General features: G+C 44.7%; 1 protein-coding gene across 1 annotated transcript; it reads right to left on the bottom strand.

Annotated features, from left to right (window-relative positions):
• Nucleotides 1–345: 345 nt before the first annotated feature.
• Nucleotides 346–15,095, bottom strand: SWI5 (SWI5 homologous recombination repair protein). Its single transcript, XM_078882940.1, has 5 exons — nt 14,902–15,095; nt 9,412–9,460; nt 8,754–8,872; nt 4,342–4,436; nt 346–461 (listed from the first exon to the last, which is right to left on the bottom strand). Exons 1-5 carry the CDS (start codon nt 14,973–14,975, stop codon nt 397–399), a joined length of 402 nt encoding a protein of 133 aa, XP_078739066.1. The 5' UTR covers nt 14,976–15,095; the 3' UTR covers nt 346–396.
• Between the last annotated feature and the right edge of the window lie 9,551 nt (nt 15,096–24,646).

Here is a 24,646-nt window from a genome sequence, read left to right on the forward strand (position 1 = left end):
CTCGCTCTGTAGAACAGCAGTAGAACACACAAACTCCACACCGAGAGAGCGGGGATCGAACCCAGGCCACTCCTCGCTGTGAGGCTCGGTCGAAGCGTCACCACCGCAATCTGCCTCCCGCCTCCTCCACCGTCGCCGGTGACGGTGGTGGCGGCGGCGGAGGTGACGGTGGTGGTGATGGGGTCGCGGTGGTGACGGTGGTGATGGTGGTGACGGTGGTGGTGGCGGCGGCGGAGGTGACGGTGGTGGTGATGGTGGTGACGGTGGTGACGGTGATGGTGGTGGTGATGGTGGTGACGGTGGTGGTGGTGATGGTGGTGACGGTGGTGGCGACGGTGGTGACGGTGGTGACGGTGGCGACAGTGGTGGCAGTGACGGTGGTGATGGTGGTGGCGGTCAGTCCTCCACGTCGAGTCCGTAGTTGCCGTAGAGGTCGCGGGTTGTGATGCCACGAAGGACGGCTACACGGGTCACGACCACCCGTGGCGGTGGTGTAGGTGGTGGTGGTGGTGTAGGTGGTGGTGGTGTAGGTGGTGGTGTAGGTGGTGGTGGTGTAGGTGATGGCGGTGTAGGTGGTGTAGGTGGTGGTGTAGGTGGTGGTGGTGTAGGTGGTGGTGGTGTAGGTGGTGGTGGTGTAGGTGGTGTAGGTGGTGGTGGTGGTGTAGGTGGTGATGTAGGTGGTGGTGGTGTAGGTGATGGCGGTGTAGGTGGTGGTGGTGAAGGTGGTGGTGGTGTAGGTGGTGGTGTAGGTGGTGGTGTAGGTGGTGGTGTAGGTGGTGAAGGTGGTGGTGGTGTAGGTGGTGGTGGTGTAGGTGGTGGTGTAGGTGGTGGTGTAGGTGGTGGTGTAGGTGGTGGTGGTGGTGTAGGTGGTGGTGGTGTAGGTGGTGGTGTAGGTGGTGGTGGTGGTGTAGGTGGTGGTGTAGGTGGTGGTGTAGGTGGTGGTGTAGATGGTGGTGGTGTAGATGGTGGTGTAGGTGGTGTAGATGGTGGTGAAGGTGGTGGTGGTGTAGGTGATGGCGGTGTAGGTGGTGTAGGTGGTGGTGGTGTAGGTGGTGAAGGTGGTGGTGGTGTAGGTGGTGGTGTAGGTGGTGGTGTAGGTGGTGGTGTAGGTGGTGGTGTAGGTGGTGGTGTAGGTGGTGGTGTAGATGGTGGTGTAGGTGGTGGTGTAGGTGGTGTAGGTGGTGGTGAATGTGGTGGTGGTGTAGGTGGTGAAGGTGGTGGTGGTGTAGGTGGTGGTGTAGGTGGTGGTGTAGGTGGTGGTGGTGGTGTAGGTGGTGGTGTAGGTGGTGGTGGTGTAGGTGGTGGTGGTGGTGTAGGTGGTGATGTAGGTGGTGGTGGTGTAGGTGGTGGTGGTGTAGGTGGTGTAGGTGGTGGTGTAGGTGGTGGTGGTGTAGGAGGTGGTGGTGTAGGTGGTGGTGGTGTAGGTGGTGGTGGTGTAGTAGGTGGTGGTGTAGGTGGTGGTGGTGGTGTAGGTGGTGGTGGTGTAGGTGGTGGTGGTGTAGGTGGTGGTGTAGGTGGTGGTGTAGATGGTGGTGTAGGTGGTGGTGGTGTAGGTTGTGGTGTAGGTGGTGATGTAGGTGGTGGTGTAGGTGGTGGTGGTGTAGGTGGTGGTGTAGGTGGTGGTGGTGTAGGTTGTGGTGTAGGTGGTGGTGTAGGTGGTGGTGTAGGTGGTGGTGGTGTAGGTGGTGTAGGTGGTGGTGGTGTAGGTGGTGGTGGTGTAGGTGGTGTAGGTGGTGATGGTGTAGGTGGTGTAGGTGGTGGTGGTGGTGTAGGTGGTGGTGGTGTAGGTGGTGGTGTAGGTGGTGTAGGTGGTGGTGGTGTAGGTGGTGGTGTAGGTGGTAGTTTAGGTGGTGTAGGTGGTGGTGTAGGCGGTGGTGGTGTAGGTGGTGGTGGTGGTGTAGGTGGTGGTGTAGGTGGTGGTGTAGGCGGTGGTGGTGTAGGTGGTGTAGGTGGTGTAGGTGGTGGTGTAGGTGGTGGTGGTGTAGGTGGTGGTGGTGTAGGTGGTGGTGTAGGTGGTGGTGGTGTAGGTGGTGGTGTAGGTGGTGGTGTAGGTGGTGGTGGTGTAGGTGGGCGTGTAGGTGGTGGTGTAGGTGGTGGTGGTGTAGGTGGTGGTGGTGTAGGTGGTGGTGGTGGTGTAGGTGGTGGTGTAGGTGGTGGTGTAGGTGGTGTAGGTGGGGGTGGTGTAGGTGGTGGTGTAGGTGGTGGTGGTGTAGGTGGTGGTGGTGTAGGTGGTGGTGTAGGCGGTGGTGGTGTAGGTGGTGGTGTAGGTGGTGGTGTAGGTGGTGGTGTAGGTGGTGGTGGTGTAGGTGGTGGTGGTGTAGGTGGTGGTGGTGTAGGTGGTGGTGTAGGCGGTGGTGGTGTAGGTGGTGGTGTAGGTGGTGGTGTAGGTGGTGGTGTAGGTGGTGGTGGTGTAGGTGGTGGTGGTGTAGGTGGTGGTGTAGGTGGTGGTGGTGTAGGCGGTGGTGGTGTAGGTGGTGGTGGTGTAGGTGGTGGTGGTGTAGGTGGTGGTGTAGGTGGTGGTGGTGTAGGTGGTGGTGTAGGCGGTGGTGTAGGTGGTGGTGGTGTAGGTGGTGGTGGTGTAGGTGGTGGTGTAGGTGGTGGTGTAGGTGGTGGTGTAGGTGGTGGTGTAGGTGGTGGTGGTGTAGGTGGTGGTGGTGTAGGTGGTGATGTAGGTGGTGGTGGTGTAGGTGGTGTAGGTGGTGGTGGTGTAGGTGGTGGTGGTGTAGGTGGTGGTGGTGTAGGTGGTGGTGGTGGTGTAGGTGGTGATGTAGGTGGTGGTGTAGGTGGTGGTGGTGTAGGTGGTGGTGGTGTAGGTGGTGGTGTAGGTGGTGGTGTAGGTGGTGGTGGTGTAGGTGGTGGTGGTGTAGGTGGTGGTGGTGTAGGTGGTGGTGTAGGTGGTGGTGTAGGTGGTGGTGTAGGTGGTGGTGGTGTAGGTGGTGGTGGTGTAGGTGGTGGTGGTGTAGGTGGTGGTGGTGTAGGTGGTGGTGGTGTAGGTGGTGTAGGTGGTGGTGGTGTAGGTGGTGGTGGTGTAGGTGGTGGTGTAGGTGGTGGTGGTGTAGGTAGTGGTGGTGGTGTAGGTGGTGGTGGTGTAGGTGGTGTAAGTGGTGGTGTAAGTGGTGGTGTAGGTGGTAGTTTAGGTGGTGTAGGTGGTGGTGTAGGCGGTGGTGGTGTAGGTGGCGGTGTAGGTGGTGGTGTAGGTGGTGGTGGTGTAGGTGGCGGTGTAGGTGGAGCCAACGGGAGGGTGAGGATCAGGAGAGAGACACAGGCAGAGAGAGAGAGAGAGAGGTGGACATGTGTGAATGAACGGTGGTGTCTGTGCGCAGCAAACATCGCCACTGGGGAGACAAAGGCGGCCGGGATTGGTGCTGGCCACCCACCACCTCGTGTGCCACAGTGCCGGCCTTCACAGGCGCTCGCTAACAGCACTTGCCCCGACAGTCTGTTGAGGCTACACGGGGGATCTTTGTCTTTGGTGTGCGGTAGTGTGGTAGTGGTGGTACAGTGGCACTGTGTAGTAGTGGTCGTGGTGCGGTGCTGTAGCATCACAGCGTGTTAGTTTCACCGTGGTAGTGCAGCGCGGTAGTGCAGCATGTGCTAGTATCACATGGCGCTAGTTGTGCAGAGTGGTAGTGCAGCGTGGTAGTGCAGAGCGGTAGTGCAGGGCGGTAGTGCAGCATTGTAGTGCAGAGCGGTAGTGTGACGTGGTAGTGCAGAGCGGTAGTGCAGGGCGGTAGTGCAGCATTGTAGTGCAGAGCGGTAGTGTGACGTGGTAGTGCAGAGCGGTAGTGCAGGGCGGTAGTGCAGAGTGGTAGTGCAGGGCGGTAGTGCAGAGTGGTAGTGCAGGGCGGTAGTGCAGCATGGTAGTGCAGGGCGGTAGTGCGACGTGATAGTGCAGAGCGGTAGTGCAGGGCGGTAGTGCAGAGCGGTAGTGCAGGGCGGTAGTGCAGAGTGGTAGTGCAGGGCGGTAGTGCAGCATGGTAGTGCAGGGCGGTAGTGCGACGTGATAGTGCAGAGCGGTAGTGCGACGTGATAGTGCAGCGTGGTAGTGCAGGGCGGTAGTGTGACGTGGTAGTGCAGGGCGGTAGTGCAGCGTGGTAGTGCAGCGTGGTAGTGCAGGGCGGTAGTGTGACGTGGTAGTGCAGCCTGGTAGTGCAGGGCGGTAGTGCAGGGCGGTAGTGCAGCGTGGTAGTGCAGCCTGGTAGTGCAGGGCGGTAGTGTGACGTGGTAGTGCAGCCTGGTAGTGCAGGGCGGTAGTGCAGCGTGGTAGTGCAGCCTGGTAGTGCAGGGCGGTAGTGCAGGGCGGTAGTGCAGGGCGGTAGTGCAGCGTGGTAGTGCACTCACCCAGCTGACCCAGCAGGCTCTGCGCCGCGTCCTTAAGCTCGTTGTAGTCGTGCAGCTTGCGGATGTGGACATCCAACTCGTCTAGACTGCAGCCTCTGTGCACCACACGCACAACAACATCAACAACAACAACAACATCAACATCAACAACATCAACAACAACATCAACAACATCAACAACAGCAACAACAACATCAACAACAACATCATCAACAACATCAACATCAACAACATCAACAACATCAACAACAACATCAACAACATCATCATCAACAACAACATCAACATCATCAATAACAACATCAACAACAACAACAACAACATCAACAACAACATCAACAACATCATCAAAAACAACAACATCAACATCATCAATAACAACATCAACAACAACATCAACAACAACATCAACAACAACAACATCAACAACAACATCAACAACAACATCAACAACAACATCTACAACAACATCTACAACATCAACAACATCAACAACATCAACAACCTCAACAACATCAACAACAACATCAACAACAACATCAACAACAACATCAACAACATCATCAACAACAACATCAACATCATCAATAACAACATCAACAACAACAACATCAACAACAACATCAACAACAACATCAACAACATCATCAAAAACAACAACATCAACATCATCAATAACAACATCAACAACAACAACAACATCAACAACAACATCAACAACAACATCAACAACAACATCAACATCAACAACAACATCAACAACAACATCAACAACAACCTCAACAACAACATCAACAACATCAACAACAACAACATCAACAACATCAACAACAACATCAACAACATCAACAACCTCAACAACAACATCAACTACAACCTCAACAACAACAACCTCAACAACAACATCAACAACAACATCAACAACAACATCAACATCAACAACAACAACAACATCAACAACAACATCAACAACAACATCAACAACAACATCAACAACAACATCAACATCAACAACAACATCAACAACAACATCAACAACAACATCAACAACAACAACAACATCAACAACATCAACAACAACCTCAACAACAACCTCAACAACCTCAACAACATCAACAACAACATCAACAACATCAACAACATCAACAACATCAACAACCTCAACAACAACATCAACTACAACCTCAACAACAACAACCTCAACAACAACAACCTCAACAACAACAACAATGTATTATTGTAAAACTACTTAAGGACATCGCACCGACTGAGTAACTGACTACGATGCCATTGATTCACAACATTTAGATTACCGATCCGCCCTCCCACTGGGGGTCCACATTGTTTCTTACCGGCGATTAATTTTAGATTAACGATTAATTTCCCTTCAAAGCTTTCGTGACTGCAGCAGGGATTCATCTTCTTGGTTCTTTCGGTAAAGTCACCGCGTAGAAGGGAAGTAATAAAATAATAAAAATAAAACATAATAAAATACAATTCTCACGACGTTTCGGCCACAACGCAAGCAGCCGTCGTGAGAATTATTTTGTTATGTTTTATTTTTTATTATTTTATTATCAGGTGAAGAACAGGTCTGTCGAGAAGACAGCGTCTGAATGACACACCCCAGGCTTGGAGCGACTATTTAAGCTGGGATGGGCGAAAGCTTTAAATCGAAATTTAATTTAGGGTTTTGATTTAAAGCTTTCGTGACTGCAGGGATTCATCTTCTTGGTTCTTTCGGTAAAGTCACGTAGAAGGGAAGTAATAAAATAATAAAAATAAAACATAATACAATAATTACATTTCGATTTAAAGCTTTCGTGACTGCAGGGATTCATCTTCTTGGTTCTTTCGGCAAAGTCACGTAGAAGGGAAGTAATAAAATAATAAAAATAAAACATAATAAAATACAATTCTCACGACGTTTCGGCCACAACGCAAGCAGCCGTCCTCAGGTGAAGAACAGGTCTGTCGGAAAGACAGCGTCTGAATGAGCACCACCAGGCTTGGCAGCGTATATTTAAGCTGCTGGGTTGGAGGGGGAAGAGCGCCTTGACAAAGGAATTTGCATATTAACAGAGGAATTTCGCATATTTATGGAAATGCAGATATGGGATTAGTCAGTAGTGGAATGCGTACGAGGTGGGGGGGGGGTCTCAAAGTCATATTATGCCCGTGCATTATGTAGGATTAGCAGCAACAAAGGGAGGGAGTATGGCTAGCAGTAATAAAGACGCTGTCTTTACGACAGACCTGTTCTTCACCTGAGGACGGCTGCTTGCGTTGTGGCCGAAACGTCGTGAGAATTGTATTTTATTATGTTTTATTTTTATTATTTCCCTTCTACGCGATGACTTTACCGAAAGAACCAAGAAGATGAATCCCTGCTGCAGTCACGAAAGCTTTAAATCGAAGGACCACCACCACCACCTGCACCACCATCACCACTCACCACATTAACACCACCACCACCACCATCACCACTCACCACATTAACACCACCATCACCACTCACAACATTAACAACACCACCACCACCACCACCACCATCACCACTCACCACATTAACACCACCACCACCACCACCACTCACCACATTAACACCACCACCAGCACCACCATCACCACTCACCACATTAACACCACCACCACCACTCACCACATTAACACCACCACCAGCACCACCATCACCACTCACCACATTAACACCACCACCATCACCACTCACAACATTAACAACACCGCCACCACATCCACCACCATCACTACTCACCACATTAACACCACCACCGGCACCACCATCACCACTCACCACATTAACACCACCACCACCACCACTCACCATATTAACACCACCACCACCACCACCACCTGCACCACCATCACCACATTAACACCATCACCACTCACCACATTAAAACCACAACCACCACCTGCACCACCTGCACCACTCACCACATTAACACCACCACCACCACCATCACCACTCACCACATTAACACCACCACCACCATCACCATCACCACTCACCACATTAACACCACCACCACCACCACCTACACCACTCACCACATTACCACCACCACCATCACCACTCACCACATTATTAACACCACCACCACCACCACCACTCACCACATTAACACCACCACCACCACCATCACCACTCACCACATTAACACCACCACCACCACCACCATCACCACTCACCACATTAACACCACCACCACCACCACCTACACCACTCACCAAATTAACACCACCACCGGCACCACCATCACCACTCACCACATTAACACCACCACCACCACCACCACCACCACTCACCACATTAACACCACCACCACCACCACCACCATCACCACTCACCACATTAACACCACCACCACCATCACCACTCACCACAATAACACCACCACCACCACCACCACCACCATCACCACTCACCACATTAACACCACCACCACCACCTACACCACTCACCACATTAACACCACCACCACCACCACCACATTAACACCACCACCACCACCACCACATTAACACCACCATCACCACTCACCACATTAACACCACCACCACCTGCACCACCATCACCACATTAAAACCACCACCACCACCTGCACCACCATCACCACATTAACACCACCACCACCACATTAACACCACCACCACCACCACATTAACACCACCACCACCATCACCACTCACCACATTAACACCACCACCACCACCACCACCTGCACCACCATCACCACATTAAAACCACAACCACCACCTGCACCACCATCACCACATTAACACCACCACCACCACCATCACCACTCATCACATTAACAACACCACCACCACCACCACATTAACACCACCACCAGCACCACCATCACCACTCACCACATTAACACCACCACCACCACCACCAGCACCACCATCACCCCTCACCACATTAACACCACCACCACCACCACCACCACTCACCACATTAACACCACCACCAGCACCACCATCACCACTCACCACATTAACACCACCACCACCACCACCACTCACAACATTAACAACACCACCACCTCCACCACCATCACCACTCACCACATTAACACCACCACCGGCACCACCATCACCACTCACCACATTAACACCACCTGCACCACCATCACCACTCAACACATTAACACCACCACCACCACCACCTGCACCACCATCACCACATTAACACCACCATCACCACCACCACCATCACCACTCACCACATTAACACCACCATCACCACTCACCACATTAACACCACCACCATCACCACTCACCACATTAACACCATCACCACATTCACACCACCACCACCTGCATCACCACCACCACCACCAACTACAACCCCGCCACAACCACGACACCCGCCAGCCACTCACTGCGCCGTGAGCTGCCCAATCTCCAGGTCCACGGCCGCGGTGCGGTCCCGCACGCCGTCCATCTCGCGCCGGAGAGACGCCTCGTCCCCTGGCCACGCCGCCGCCTTCACCCTGGGGACCTGCCGAGATTGAGGACGAGAAGCGAACCACGAAGGACCCACCGGGCGGGATGAGAATCGGTCTTCCCATCTTTTTCTGGCGACAAAAACAGGCGTTGAGATGCGTTCGTTGACACGACAATCTCTCACATTGACATGCTAATCTCTCACATTGACATGCTAATCTCTCACATTGACATGCTACTCTCTCACATTGGCATGCTAATCTCTCACATTGACATGCTAATCCACTAGGCTCTAAGAAAAGCTGTCTTGGGTGTGGACCAATCAATTTCAAGGACAGTGCATACATTATCAGAGTTGTCTTTTTTGTTTGCATTCCGGCCGCAGGTATTGTGGTCAATGCAAACATGACTCCTTGTAAAAAAAGGTGCCAGTTTTGTTGCCAGATAAAAGGGTAAAAAAAACAATTATCATATTTTGCTCCTGGCAACGGAGGTTCCAGTGGAGAAATTCACATCGTTTGTGTTTTTTGCGGGGCTGGGGGATAATTGTATAAGTGTTGTGCTTTGTGGCGTTACAAAAACAAAATACTCAACCGGTGACTTGAATTTGGCTCCGAGTTTCTTGGAGAAACCTTGAGGGGTCCTGAGAAAACGACACGGAACCAGATTCAGCACCGTCACGTACTTGTTGGGGCGGCGGCGGTGGCGGCTACACTGCACGCTGCTGCCCGTTAGGGTTGGTGGGTCACGCACAGAGACGGGCGGCGAAAACTTCACTCCTAAAGAAACTTCAAAGACTACAAAACAACCCCCTGGCACGCGTCGTCATTGCCCACACTCATCCCCGTCTCGACTCACTAGCTCAGGGGTCGGGAACCTTTTTGACTGGGAGAGCCGTAAAAGCCAAATATTTCTAAATATATTTCATTGAGAGCCATATAGTATTTTTAACGTATAATAAATAAATATGTCTTACTTTTAATGCGACTTCTGGTGCTGCATGGTTTTGCTGATGGCCTTGTAGTCTGGTTCGTACGTGGTGAGGTTGAGCTTCGTGCAGGCGTTGAGGCCCCGTGACATTTATCTTCAAAACTAATTTCTGTTTACTTTAAAATGACACAGTATTATTAAGTAATATCACAAGTATTTTAAAAATCAGTTCCAAACTGATTTTTTTTTTTCAACCCAAAATTGTCTGGGAGCCACATGCCGTCACTGGAAGAGCCATATATGGCTCGCGAGCCATAGGTTCCCGACCGCTGCACTAGCTTGTCCGTGCCCTCCACTGGCTCCCCATCGCCACTAGGGTCACGTACAAGACCGCCTGCCTCTGCCACGACACCTTCACATCCGCCTGCCCGCCGTACCTCTCTTCATTATTGACAACTTGCAGCGCAGCGCACGGCAGATGCCTTGCGCAGCGCGCCTACTCACGACCTCCTCTTCATACCAATGGGGACTCTAAAGAAAGCCGTCTCGGGTGTGGACCAATCAACTACAAGGACAGCGCATATTATTATTATTATCATTATCAGAGTTGATTCTTTTTGTTAGCTTTTTTGACTGCTTGTGTTGTGGTTATTGCAAACATGATGCCTTGAATAAAGGTGTCAGTTTTGTACCAGTTTAAAAGGGTAAAAACCTACTACTATATTTTGCCACTGGTAAAAGAGATCTCATAGTGTAAATGCTTGCCCCGAGCTCTCAAGACTCTGATAGTGCACTGTGTTTGAGTTGTACGCCTTCTGGTGTCATCTGGTCCAACACCAATGGGGACTAGGCTCTAAAGAAAGCCGTCTCGGGTGTGGACCAATCAACTTCAAGGACAGCGCATATTATTATTATCATTATCAGAGTTGATTCTTTTTGTTTGCTTTTTTGACTGCTTGTGTTGTGGTTATTGCAAACATGATGCCTTGAATAAAGGTGTCAGTTTTGTACCAGTTTAAAAGGGTAAAAACCTACTACTAAGATCCAGGATGGTCAGGTCTACGCTCCGCTTCTTGGTGGCAGCCCCAACAGTCTGGAGCGATATCCCTCTGCGCATTCGCAGCATCACCTCAATCGCCTCCTTCAAGAGACACTTAAAGACCCACCTCTACAAACCACGCGCTTTCGAGCGACTCTGAGCTTGGCTCCGCGCCTCTGAGTTGCGGCCACTACGTCTGCAGATTTGCGCGCGTTACAAATTGAACTATTATATTATTATTATTATTCTATCCGGGGAGCCGTATCCCTGGCTCTGCCAGGGTAGAAGGCGGTACAGCAGCAAATTGTGGACTCATCTCCACCTGCTCCACACCTACCGTGGGCATCCGGGAGTCGTATCCTGCGTCTGCCAGGAGGGATTGCAAAGGCATCGACTAATCTCCATCTTTTTGGTTCTTTGGGTAAAGTCACGTAGAAGTGAAAAAAAAATATATATTTTTATTTTATTTTATTATTTTATCGTTTTCTATTTTTTTTTATCATTTTATCGTTTTCTACTTGTATTATTTTATTATTTCCCTTCTACGTGACTTTACCGAAAGAACCAATAATATGAATCCCTGCAGTCACGAAATCTTTAAATCAAAATTTAATCTCCATCTGTTCCACACTTCCTGTGGGACAAAAGCAGAGACTAATCTCCATCTAGTAGTAGGTTTGTACCCTTTCAACTGGTACAAAAACTGACACCTTTATACAAGGCATCATGTTTGCAATAACCACAACACAAGCAGTCAAAATGCAAACAAAAAGAAACAACTCTGATGATGATAATGATGATATGCACTGTCCTTGAAGTTGATTGGTCCACACCCGAGACAGCTTTTCTTAGAGCCTAGTGTCTCCATTGGTGTTGGACCAGATGACGCGAAAAGGCGAGGAGATGTCTCATAATCTCCATCTGTTCCACAATTCCTGTGGGGCATCGGGGAGTCGTTCGTGCGTCTGCCAGGAGGGATTGCAAAAGCGTAGACTAATCTCCATCTGTTCCATCTCACTCAATCTTCTAATACACCTGTGTGTGGACTAATCTCAATCTGTTTCATCTCACTCAATCTTCTAATACACCTGTGTGTGGACTAATCTCCATCTGTTCCATCTCAATCAATCTTCTAATACACCTGTGTGTGGACTAATCTCCATCTGCTCCACGTCATTTTCTGTGCGGCTTGAGGTGCCATATCCTGACTCAGCGGAAGGCAGGACAGCAAAATGTGGACTGACCACGGCTGGTGATGACTAAGACCTTCATCCAGCAGTAGATCGACCACGGCTGGTGATGACTAAGACCTTCATCCAGCAGTAGATTGACCACGGCTGGTGATGACTAAGGCCTTCATCCAGCAGTAGATCGACCACGGCTGGTGATGACTAAGACCTTCATCCAGCAGTAGATTGACCACGGCTGGTGATGACTAAGACCTTCATCCAGCAGTAGATCGACCACGGCTGGTGATGACTAAGGCCTTCATCCAGCAGTAGATCGACCACGGCTGGTGATGACTAAGGCCTTCATCCAGCAGTAGCTCGACCACGGCTGGTGATGACTAAGGCCTTCATCCAGCAGTAGATCGACCACGGCTGGTGATGACTAAGACCTTCATCCAGCAGTAGATTGACCACGGCTGGTGATGACTAAGGCCTTCATGCAGCAGTAGATCGACCACGGCTGGTGATGACTAAGACCTTCATCCAGCAGTAGATTGACCACGGCTGGTGATGACTAAGACCTTCATCCAGCAGTAGATCGACCACGGCTGGTGATGACTAAGGCCTTCATCCAGCAGTAGATCGACCACGGCTGGTGATGACTAAGGCCTTCATCCAGCAGTAGATCGACCACGGCTGGTGATGACTAAGGCCTTCATCCAGCAGTAGATGGACCACGGCTGGTGATGACTAAGACCTTCATCCAGCAGTAGATTGACCACGGCTGGTGATGACTAAGACCTTCATCCAGCAGTAGATTGACCACGGCTGGTGATGACTAAGGCCTTCATCCAGCAGTAGATTGACCACGGCTGGTGATGACTAAGGCCTTCATCCAGCAGTAGATCGACCACGGCTGGTGATGACTAAGGCCTTCATCCAGCAGTAGATCGACCACGGCTGGTGATGACTAAGACCTTCATCCAGCAGTAGATTGACCACGGCTGGTGATGACTAAGACCTTCATCCAGCAGTAGATTGACCACGGCTGGTGATGACTAAGGCCTTCATCCAGCAGTAGATTGACCACGGCTGGTGATGACTAAGGCCTTCAGCCAGCAGTAGATCGACCACGGCTGGAGATGACTAAGACCTTCATCCAGCAGTAGATCGACCACGGCTGGTGATGACTAAGACCTTCATCCAGCAGTAGATTGACCACGGCTGGTGACGACTAAGACCTTCATCCAGCAGTAGATCGACCACGGCTGGAGATGACTAAGACCTTCATCCAGCAGTAGATTGACCACGGCTGGTGATGACTAAGACCTTCATCCAGCAGTAGATCGACCACGGCTGGTGATGACTAAGGCCTTCATCCAGCAGTAGATTGACCACGGTTGGTGATGACTAAGACCTTCATCCAGCAGTAGATCGACCACGGCTGGTGATGACTAAGACCTTCATCCAGCAGTAGATCGACCACGGCTGGAGATGACTAAGACCTTCATTCAAATTGGAGAAGAATTAAGACAATAACAAAAAAAAAAAATAAATTAAAAAAAGAAAACAAAAAAAAAAAAAAAAAAAAAAAATCCAGCAGTAGATCGACCACGGCTGGTGATGACCAAGGCCTTCATCCAGCAGTAGATCGACCACGGCTGGTGATGACCAAGGCCTTCATCCAGCAGTAGATTGACCACGGCTGGTGATGACTAAGACCTTCATCCAGCAGTAGATCGACCACGGCTGGTGATGACTAAGACCTTCATCCAGCAGTAGATCGACCACGGCTGGTGATGACTAAGACCTTCATTCAGCAGTAGATCGACCACGGCTGGTGATGACTAAGACCTTCATCCAGCAGTAGATCGACCACGGCTGGTGATGACTAAGACCTTCATTCAGCAGTAGATCGACCACGGCTGGTGATGACTAAGGCCTTCATCCAGCAGTAGATCGACCACGGCTGGTGATGACTAAGACCTTCATCCAGCAGTAGATTGACCACGGCTGGTGATGACTAAGGCCTTCATCCAGCAGTAGATCGACCACGGCTGGTGATGACTAAGACCTTCATCCAGCAGTAGATTGACCACGGCTGGTGATGACCAAGGCCTTCATCCAGCAGTTTATCGACCACGGCTGCTGGTGATGATGATGGTAGTTTCGAGACTGATGTTTTGCTGCCATCTAGCGAGATTTGAGGGACGGTAACAACGTTTCTAGACCCCGAGTTTAATAAACTCTCTAAAGTGGCCGTGGTTACGAGGTGCGGTAGGAGTTGACCAAGTGTGGAAGAGTAGGCCAAGACACCCCTCTCTACTGCTGGATGAAGGTCTTAGTCATCACCAGCCGTGGTCGATCTACTGCTGGATGAACACCTCCCCCACTCCATCACTAGCCTTGGCCTATCCGTAAAACAAAGACATCTAATTCTAGATTTGAAGCTTTCGTGACTGCAATGATTCCTACTCTGAGGCTTTTTCGGTAAAGTCACGTCGGTAAAAAATAAAATTTATAGAATAATAGAAATAAAATAAAATACGATTATTACTTCTATTAATTACATTTTTATTTAAGTAAAATAATAAGTATTACTATTATTACTTCTATTAATTACATTTTTACTTAAATAAAATAATAATTATTACTATTATTACTTACATTAATTTTATTTTTATGTTTTACCTACGTGACGTAAGGAAAAAGACATTTAATTGTAAGTAGCGAAGTTAAATACTGCAACTTTGGTTCTGTCGGTAAAGTCACGTATAAAGATAAAATAAATACAATTAAATAATAACATACTACGACGTTTCGATCACAACACAAGCAATCATCATCATCAGATATAGAAGAAAGAAATAGCAACAAAAATCTAACCAGAAAACTACAGACATATAAGCGGCTCCAAATTAAGATTAAATACAGCAACTCGCTCGCCTCCTCAGCGGACGTTGTCTGCACACGGGCGTTGTGGAGCCCACGCCGCACACAGCTTCGCTCTCCTCCTCCATCGATGATTAAACTCAAGTATCGTGACGGGTTACGAGCGAACGTTGTTCAACTTTAATCGATAAAACAAATTAAACGCGCCTCACGATTCTGAGGGGAGAAGATATCGAATTTTTTTTGTAAACCGGAAGTCGCGCGCGAGGGCTGACGGGATGTTTGTGGTTTTTTTTTCCCGCGGTTTTTTCTGAGGGACGTTAATTTATGCTAATTATATGCGTGACGTCACGGGCAGGCAAGGCTTGATTTGCATATTGGGGATTTAAACACGTGGCAAAAGCCGCAATTTTTCGATTTAAAGCTTTCGTGACATTTTTTTATTTCCCTTCTACGTGTTTTTACCGAAAGAACCAAGACGATTTTTATTATTTTATTATTTCCCTTCTATGTGTCTTTACCGAAAGAACCAAGAAGAGAAACCCCCAATGGCAGAGCTGTCAAGCTCTTATCAGTGCCCTTCAGACCCTATTGGGCAACCCGTGCCAGTTGTAAATATCAACGTTCATCCTGTACACTGCACTATACACTACACTATACACTACTATACACTACTATACACTACTATACACTACACTATACACTACACTATACACTACACTATACACTACTATACACTACTATACACTACTATACACTACTATACACTACACTATACACTACACTATACACTACACTATACACTACTATACACTACTATACACTACACTATACACTGCACTATACACTACACTATACACTGCACTATACACTACACTATACACTACTATACACTACTATACACTACTATACACTACTATACACTACACTATACACTACTATACACTACTATACACTACACTATACACTACACTATACACTACACTATACACTACACTATACACTGCACTATACACTACTATACACTACACTATACACTACTATACACTACTATACACTACACTATACACTACTATACACTACTATACACTACACTATACACTACACTACTATACACTACTATACACTACACTATACACTACTATACACTACACTATACACTGCACTATACACTGCTATACACTACACTATACACTACTATACACTACTATACACTACTATACACTACACTATACACTACTATACACTACTATACACTACTATACACTACTATACACTACACTACTATACACTACTATACACTACTATACACTACACTATACACTACACTATACACTACTATACACTACTATACACTACACTATACACTACTATACACTACACTATACACTACACTATACACTACACTACTATACACTACTATACACTACACTATACACTACTATACACTACTATACACTGCACTATACACTACTATACACTACACTATACACTGCACTATACACTACTATACACTACACTATACACTACACAATACACTACACTATACACTACACTATACACTACACTATACACTACTATACACTGCACTATACACTACTATACACTACACTATACACTACACTATACACTACACTATACACTACACTACACAATACACTACACTATACACTACACTATACACTACACTATACACTACTATACACTACACTATACACTACACAATACACTACACTATACACTACACTATACACTGCACTATACACTACACTATACACTACACTATACACTGCACTATACACTACACAATACACTACACTATACACTGCACTATACACTACTATACACTACACTATACACTACACAATACACTACACTATACACTACACAATACACTACACTATACACTGCACTATACACTACTATACACTACACTATACACTACACTATACACTACACTATACACTACTATACACTGCAATATACACTACTATACACTACACTATACACTACTATACACTACACTATACACTGCACTATACACTACACTATACACTACTATACACTACACTATACACTACACAATACACTACACTATACACTACACTATACACTGCACTATACACTACTATACACTACACTATACACTACACTATACACTACACTATACACTACTATACACTACACTATACACTACACAATACACTACACTATACACTACACTATACACTACACTATACACTGCACTATACACTACTATACACTACACTATACACTACACTATACACTGCACTATACACTACACTATACACTACACTATACACTACACTAAACACTACACTATACACTACACTATACACTGCACTATACACTACACTATACACTGCACTATACACTGCACTATACACTACACTATACACTGCACTATACACTACACTATACACTACACTATACACTACTATACACTGCAATATACACTACTATACACTACACTATACACTACACTATACACTACACTATACACTACTATACACTACACTATACACTACACTATACACTACTATACACTGCACTATACACTACTATACACTACACTATACACTACACTATACACTACACTATACACTACTATACACTGCAATATACACTACTATACACTACACTATACACTACACTATACACTACACTATACACTACTATACACTACACTATACACTACACTATACACTACTATACACTGCACTATACACTACTATACACTACACTATACACTACACTATACACTGCACTATACACTACACTATACACTACACTATACACTACACTATACACTACACTATACACTACACTATACACTACACTATACACTGCACTATACACTACACTATACACTACTATACACTACTATACACTACACTATACACTACTATACACTACACTATACACTGCACTATACACTACACTATACACTACACTATACACTACTATACACTACTATACACTACACTATACACTACTATACACTACACTATACACTGCACTATACACTACACTATACACTACACTATACACTGCACTATACACTACACTATACACTACACTATACACTACACTATACACTGCACTATACACTACACTATACACTACACTATACACTACACTATACACTACACTATACACTACTATACACTACACTATACACTACACTATACACTACACTATACACTACACTATACACTACACTATACACTGCACTATACACTACACTATACACTACACTATACACTACACTATACACTGCACTATACACTACACTATACACTACACTATACACTGCACTATACACTACACTATACACTGCACTATACACTGCACTATACACTACTATACACTACACTATACACTGCACTATACACTACACTATACACTACACTATACACTGCACTATACACTACACTATACACTGCACTATACACTGCACTATACACTACTATACACTACACTATACACTACTATACACTACACTATACACTACACTATACACTACACTATACACTGCACTATACACTGCACTATACACTACACTATACACTACACTATACACTGCACTATACACTACACTATACACTGCACTATACACTACACTATACACTGCACTATACACTGCACTATACACTACTATACACTACACTATACACTACACTACACTATACACTGCACTATACACTACACTATACACTACACTATACACTACACTATACACTACACTACTATACACTGCACTATACACTACACTATACACTACACTATACACTACACTATACACTGCACTATACACTACACTATACACTACACTATACACTACACTATACACTGCACTATACACTGCACTATACACTACACTATACACTGCACTATACACTGCACTATACACTACACTATACACTGAACTATACACTACACTATACACTACACTATACACTGCACTATACACTGCACTATACACTGCACTATACACTACACTATACACTACACTATACACTACACTATACACTACACTATACACTACACTATACACTACACTATACACTGCACTATACACTGCACTATACACTACACTATACACTGCACTATACACTGCACTATACACTACACTATACACTACACTATACACTACACTATACACTACACTATACACTACACTATACACTGCACTATACACTACACTATACACTACACTATACACTACACTATACACTGCACTATACACTACACTATACACTACACTATACACTACACTATACACTGCACTATACACTACACTATACACTGCACTATACACTGCACTATACACTACACTATACACTACACTATACACTACTATACACTGCACTATACACTACTATACACTACACTATACACTACACTATACACTACACTATACACTACACTATACACTACACTATACACTGCACTATACACTACACTATACACTACACTATACACTGCACTATACACTGCACTATACACTACACTATACACTACACTATACACTACACTATACACTACACTATACACTACACTATACACTGCACTATACACTACACTATACACTACACTATACACTACACTATACACTGCACTATACACTACACTATACACTGCACTATACACTACACTATACACTACACTATACACTACACTATACACTACACTATACACTACACTATACACTGCACTATACACTGCACTATACACTGCACTATACACTACACTATACACTACACTATACACTACACTATACACTACACTATACACTACTATACACTACACTATACACTGCACTATACACTACACTATACACTACACTATACACTACACTATACACTACACTATACACTACACTATACACTGCACTATACACTACACTATACACTGCACTATACACTACACTATACACTACACTATACACTACACTATACACTACACTATACACTACACTATACACTACACTATACACTGCACTATACACTACACTATACACTACACTATACACTACACTATACACTGCACTATACACTACACTATACACTGCACTATACACTACACTATACACTACACTATACACTACACTATACACTACACTATACACTACACTATACACTGCACTATACACTGCACTTTACACTACACTATACACTACACTATACACTACACTATACACTACACTATACACTACACTATACACTACACTATACACTACGCTATACACTACGCTATACACTACACTATACACTACACTATACACTACACTATACACTACACTATACACTGCACTATACACTACACTATACACTACACTATACACTGCACTATACACTGCACTATACACTACACTATACACTACACTATACACTACACTATACACTACACTATACACTACACTATACACTGCACTATACACTACACTATACACTGCACTATACACTGCACTATACACTACACTATACACTACACTATACACTACACTATACACTGCACTATACACTACACTATACACTACTATACACTACACTATACACTACACTATACACTGCACTATACACTACTATACACTACTATACACTTTACACTACTATACACTATACACTACTATACACTATACACTACTATACACTATACAGTACACTATACACTACTATACACTACACTATACACTGCTATACACTACACTATACACTACACTATACACTACACTATACACTACTATACACTACTATACACTTTACACTACTATACACTATACACTACTATACACTACTATACACTACACTATACACTGCTATACACTACACTATACACTACACTATACACTGCACTATACACTACACTATACACTACACTATACACTACACTATACACTACACTATACACTACTATACACTACTTTATATACTGTGCTGTGACGGTTCCACCTGAAGACGGAAGCTTGTGTTGCCTCCGAAACGTCGTGATTTTTACTTTATTTTTATTTTACTTTGATTTATTTTTATTTTCTACCTACGTGACTTTACCGAAAACAACCTAAGAATATGAATCCTTGCAGTCACGAAAGCTTCAAATCCAGAATTAATAACAGCAGCAGCAGCTGTGTGTGTGTGTGTATTCGGCGTTCATCCAGCAGTGGAGTGACCAGGTCTGACCTGTGACCCTTGACTTCACACGGACGCTGTTAAGTTCACCCCAAAAGGAGGAGAGGGGGTGGAGTTGGGGGTGTTTTTTTCGTTTTGTTTTGCATTTTTATTTGAAAAGCATCGCCGCTATTTCTTATCCTCGGCAAAAAAAACCTTGACTCGTGCGGGCGTGGCGGCGATTATAATCACCACTTTAAAAAAAAATGTTCGTGGTCATGTTTGTCTTACTTCAGTATAAATACGTGTTCATTTTGGTGAATGTTGGTGTTTGTTTTTGCTGACTTTACACGTGAACGAAATGACACAAGTTCCGCCCGTTTTCTCATTGGAAATAGGCACATTTCAAAATATCGCTGTCCCGGTCACAAAAGCAAAAGTTTGTGTTGAGTAATAGCCACTTTCTCTACTTTGTTTTAGGCATCAGCAATAACGAAACAACACTTACTAGCCACGGAACAAAAATTGTGTTGCATAGTTTAACAAATGCGTCGCGTGCTGGAGCATTAGGGCCGTCCATAAATGACGTCACGCGATTTTTGACGATTTTTGACCCCCCCCCCCTCGTCACACGGCGTCACAAAAAGTCAGACCCCCCCCCCCTCAAATGACGTCACAAAGCTCTGCCCCCCCCCCCCCCAAAAATATATAAAACATGCTTCAAATCGCTTTAAACTTTTGTCATTGTAGTGCGTATTTAATGTGGCGCTGCACTCTGATGTTGTAGGAGAAAACATTTATTGAAAAGTCTATTTAATTAAGTAGAACGCGTTGCCTATATTTATTTAAAGTTGCGCATTTTGATGTGACGTCACATTTCTCAACCCCCACCCACCCACCCCCCCTCGTCACACATCGTCACAAATGTCTGACCCCTCCCCCCCTAGGTGCGTGACGTCATTTAGGGACGGCCCCTTATTGAGGATGTGCATGATGAGTTGCTACGGAAACCATCCTCCAAAAAATGAAATATCGTTAACTGCAGACATGCTGTGTTCAGAACTCCCCTCCCAAAGTAATCATAACACGTACGAAATCATAACAATCATCATCATTATCATCATGATCATCGTAATCATCAAAATCATATGGTAATACAACGGTAGCTGTGACCTTCAGGATGTTAAACATCGCGACGGAATAAAAACGAAATAATCTCCATTTGAAGCTTTCGGTAAAGGCACGTAGATATTTTCGATTTAAAGCTTTCGTGACTGCAGCAGGGATTCATCTTCTTGGTTCTTTCGGTAAAGTCACGTAAGAAGGGAAATAATAAAATAATAAAAATAAAACATAACAAAATAATTCTCACGACACTATGAGATCTCTTTTGCCAGTGGCAAAATATTGTAGTAGGTTTTTACCCTTTTAAACTGGTACAAAACTGACACCTTTATTCAAGGCATCATGTTTGCAATAACCACAACACAAGCAGTCAAAAAAGCAAACAAAATGACACACCCCAGGCTTGGAGCGTCTATCAGAGTTGCTTCTTTTTGTTTGCTTTGTTGACTGCTTGTGTTGTGGTCATTGCAAACATGATGCCTTGAATAAAGGTGTCAGTTTTGTACCAGTTTAAAAGGGTAAAAACCTACTACAATATTTTGCCACTGGTAAAAGAGATCTGATAGTGTAAATGCTTGCCCCGAGCTCTCAAGACTCTGATAGTGCACTGTGTTTGAGTTGTACGCCTTCTGGTGTCATCTGGTCCAACACCAATGGGGACTAGGCTCTAAAGAAAGCCGTCTCGGGTGTGGATCAATCAACTTCAAGGACAGCGCATATTATTATTATCATTATCAGAGTTGCTTCTTTTTGTTTGCTTTTTTGACTGCTTGTGTTGTGGTTATTGCAAACATGATGCCTTGAATAAAGGTGTCAGTTTTGTACCAGTTTAAAAGGGTAAAAACCTACTACTATATTCTCACGACGTTTCGGCTGCTGCTTGCGTTGTGGCCGAAACGTCGTGCGAATTATTTTATCATGTTTTATTTTCATTATTTTATTATTTTCCTTCTACGTGACTTTACCGAAAGAACCAAGAAGATCACGTAGATGTATCTATATATATAGATAGTTATATATATATCTATATAGATATCTAAAACATATCTACGTGACTTTACCGAAAGAACCAAAAACGAAATAATTCGGAATTTCGGATGATATTTTACATCGGATATTACGGGACTCATCTGCTTACGGAACATCTCGACTTAGGAACTTAAAGAGACGCGGACCGACCTGTCCGTAGGTCCCGTTGCCCGTCCCAAAGGACTCCCCCCATATCGTTCTTCTGAAATCCCATTGTATCATTCTGAAATCCCATACTATAATAATTCAAAAATCCCACTGTATTATCTGAAAACTCCGTGATAATTATTCTGAAATCCCATACTATTATTCCAAAATCCCATAGTAGAATTCCGAAATCCCATAGTAGAATTCCAAAATCCCATTGTAATATGCCAAAACTCAGTGATCATTATTCTGAAATCCCATAGTAATGTCACAAAACTCCGTTATCATTATTCCGAAATCCCATAGTATTATTGCGAAATCCCATACTATTATTCCGAAATCCCATAGTATTATTGCGAAATCCCGTAGTATAATTCCGAAATCACATAGTATTACCTCAAAACTCCGTTATCATTATTCTGAAATCCCATAGTATAGTTCCGAAATCCCATACTATTATTCCGAAATCCCATAGTAGAATTCCGAAATCCCATTGTATTATCCCAAAACTCCGTGATCATTATTCTGAAATCCCATCGTATTATTCCGAAATCCCGTAGTATAATTCTGAAATCCCATAGTATAATTCCGAAATCCCATAGTATTACCTCAAAACTCCGTTATCATTATTCCGAAATCCCATAGTATAATTATGAAATCCCATAGTATAATTCCGAAATCCCATACTATTACCTCAAAACTCTGTTATCATCATTCCGAAATCCCATAGTATTATTCCGAAATCCCATGGTATAATTCCAAAATCCCATGGTATAATTCCGAAATCCCATAGTATAATTCCGAAATCCCATAGTATAATTCCGAAATCCCATGGTATAATTCCAAAATCCCATGGTATAATTCCGAAATCCCATAGTATAATTCCGAAATCCCATAGTATAATTCCGAAATCCCATGGTATAATTCCAAAATCCCATGGTATAATTCCGAAATCCCATAGTATAATTCCGAAATCCCATAGTATTATTCCGAAATCCCATGGTATAATTCCAAAATCCCATGGTATAATTCCGAAATCCCATAGTATAATTCCGAAATCCCATAGTATAATTCCGAAATCCCATACTATTACCTCAAAACTCTGCTATCATCATTCCGAAATCCCATAGTATTATTCCGAAATCCCATACTATTACCTCAAAACTCTGTTATCATCATTCCGAAATCCCATAGTATTATTCCGAAATCCCATGGTATAATTCCGAAATCCCATGGTATAATTCCGAAATCCCATAGTATTGATCGAAAATCCCACAGAATTATTCCCAAACTTCATACGATGTTTCAGAAACTCCGCAGCATCAATGATTACCACCATTCCGAAACTCCGAATTATTCCATACAAT

Source organism: Lampetra fluviatilis, chromosome 68, assembly GCF_964198595.1.
Source record: "Lampetra fluviatilis chromosome 68, kcLamFluv1.1, whole genome shotgun sequence".
NCBI lineage: Eukaryota > Metazoa > Chordata > Hyperoartia > Petromyzontiformes > Petromyzontidae > Lampetra > Lampetra fluviatilis.

Bases quoted from the DNA above. Each gene is read 5' to 3' on its own strand.
- SWI5 (XM_078882940.1), bottom strand. From the start codon at position 14,975: ATGGAGGAGGAGAGCGAAGCTGTGTGCGGCGTGGGCTCCACAACGCCC. The intron at 8,873-9,411 runs GTTGAGTATTTT...CAATCTCGGCAG, and splicing joins GAGCCAAATTCAAGTCACCG to GTCCCCAGGGTGAAGGCGGC. The intron at 462-4,341 runs GTGAGTGCACTA...TGACCCGTGTAG, and splicing joins GAGCCTGCTGGGTCAGCTGG to CCGTCCTTCGTGGCATCACA.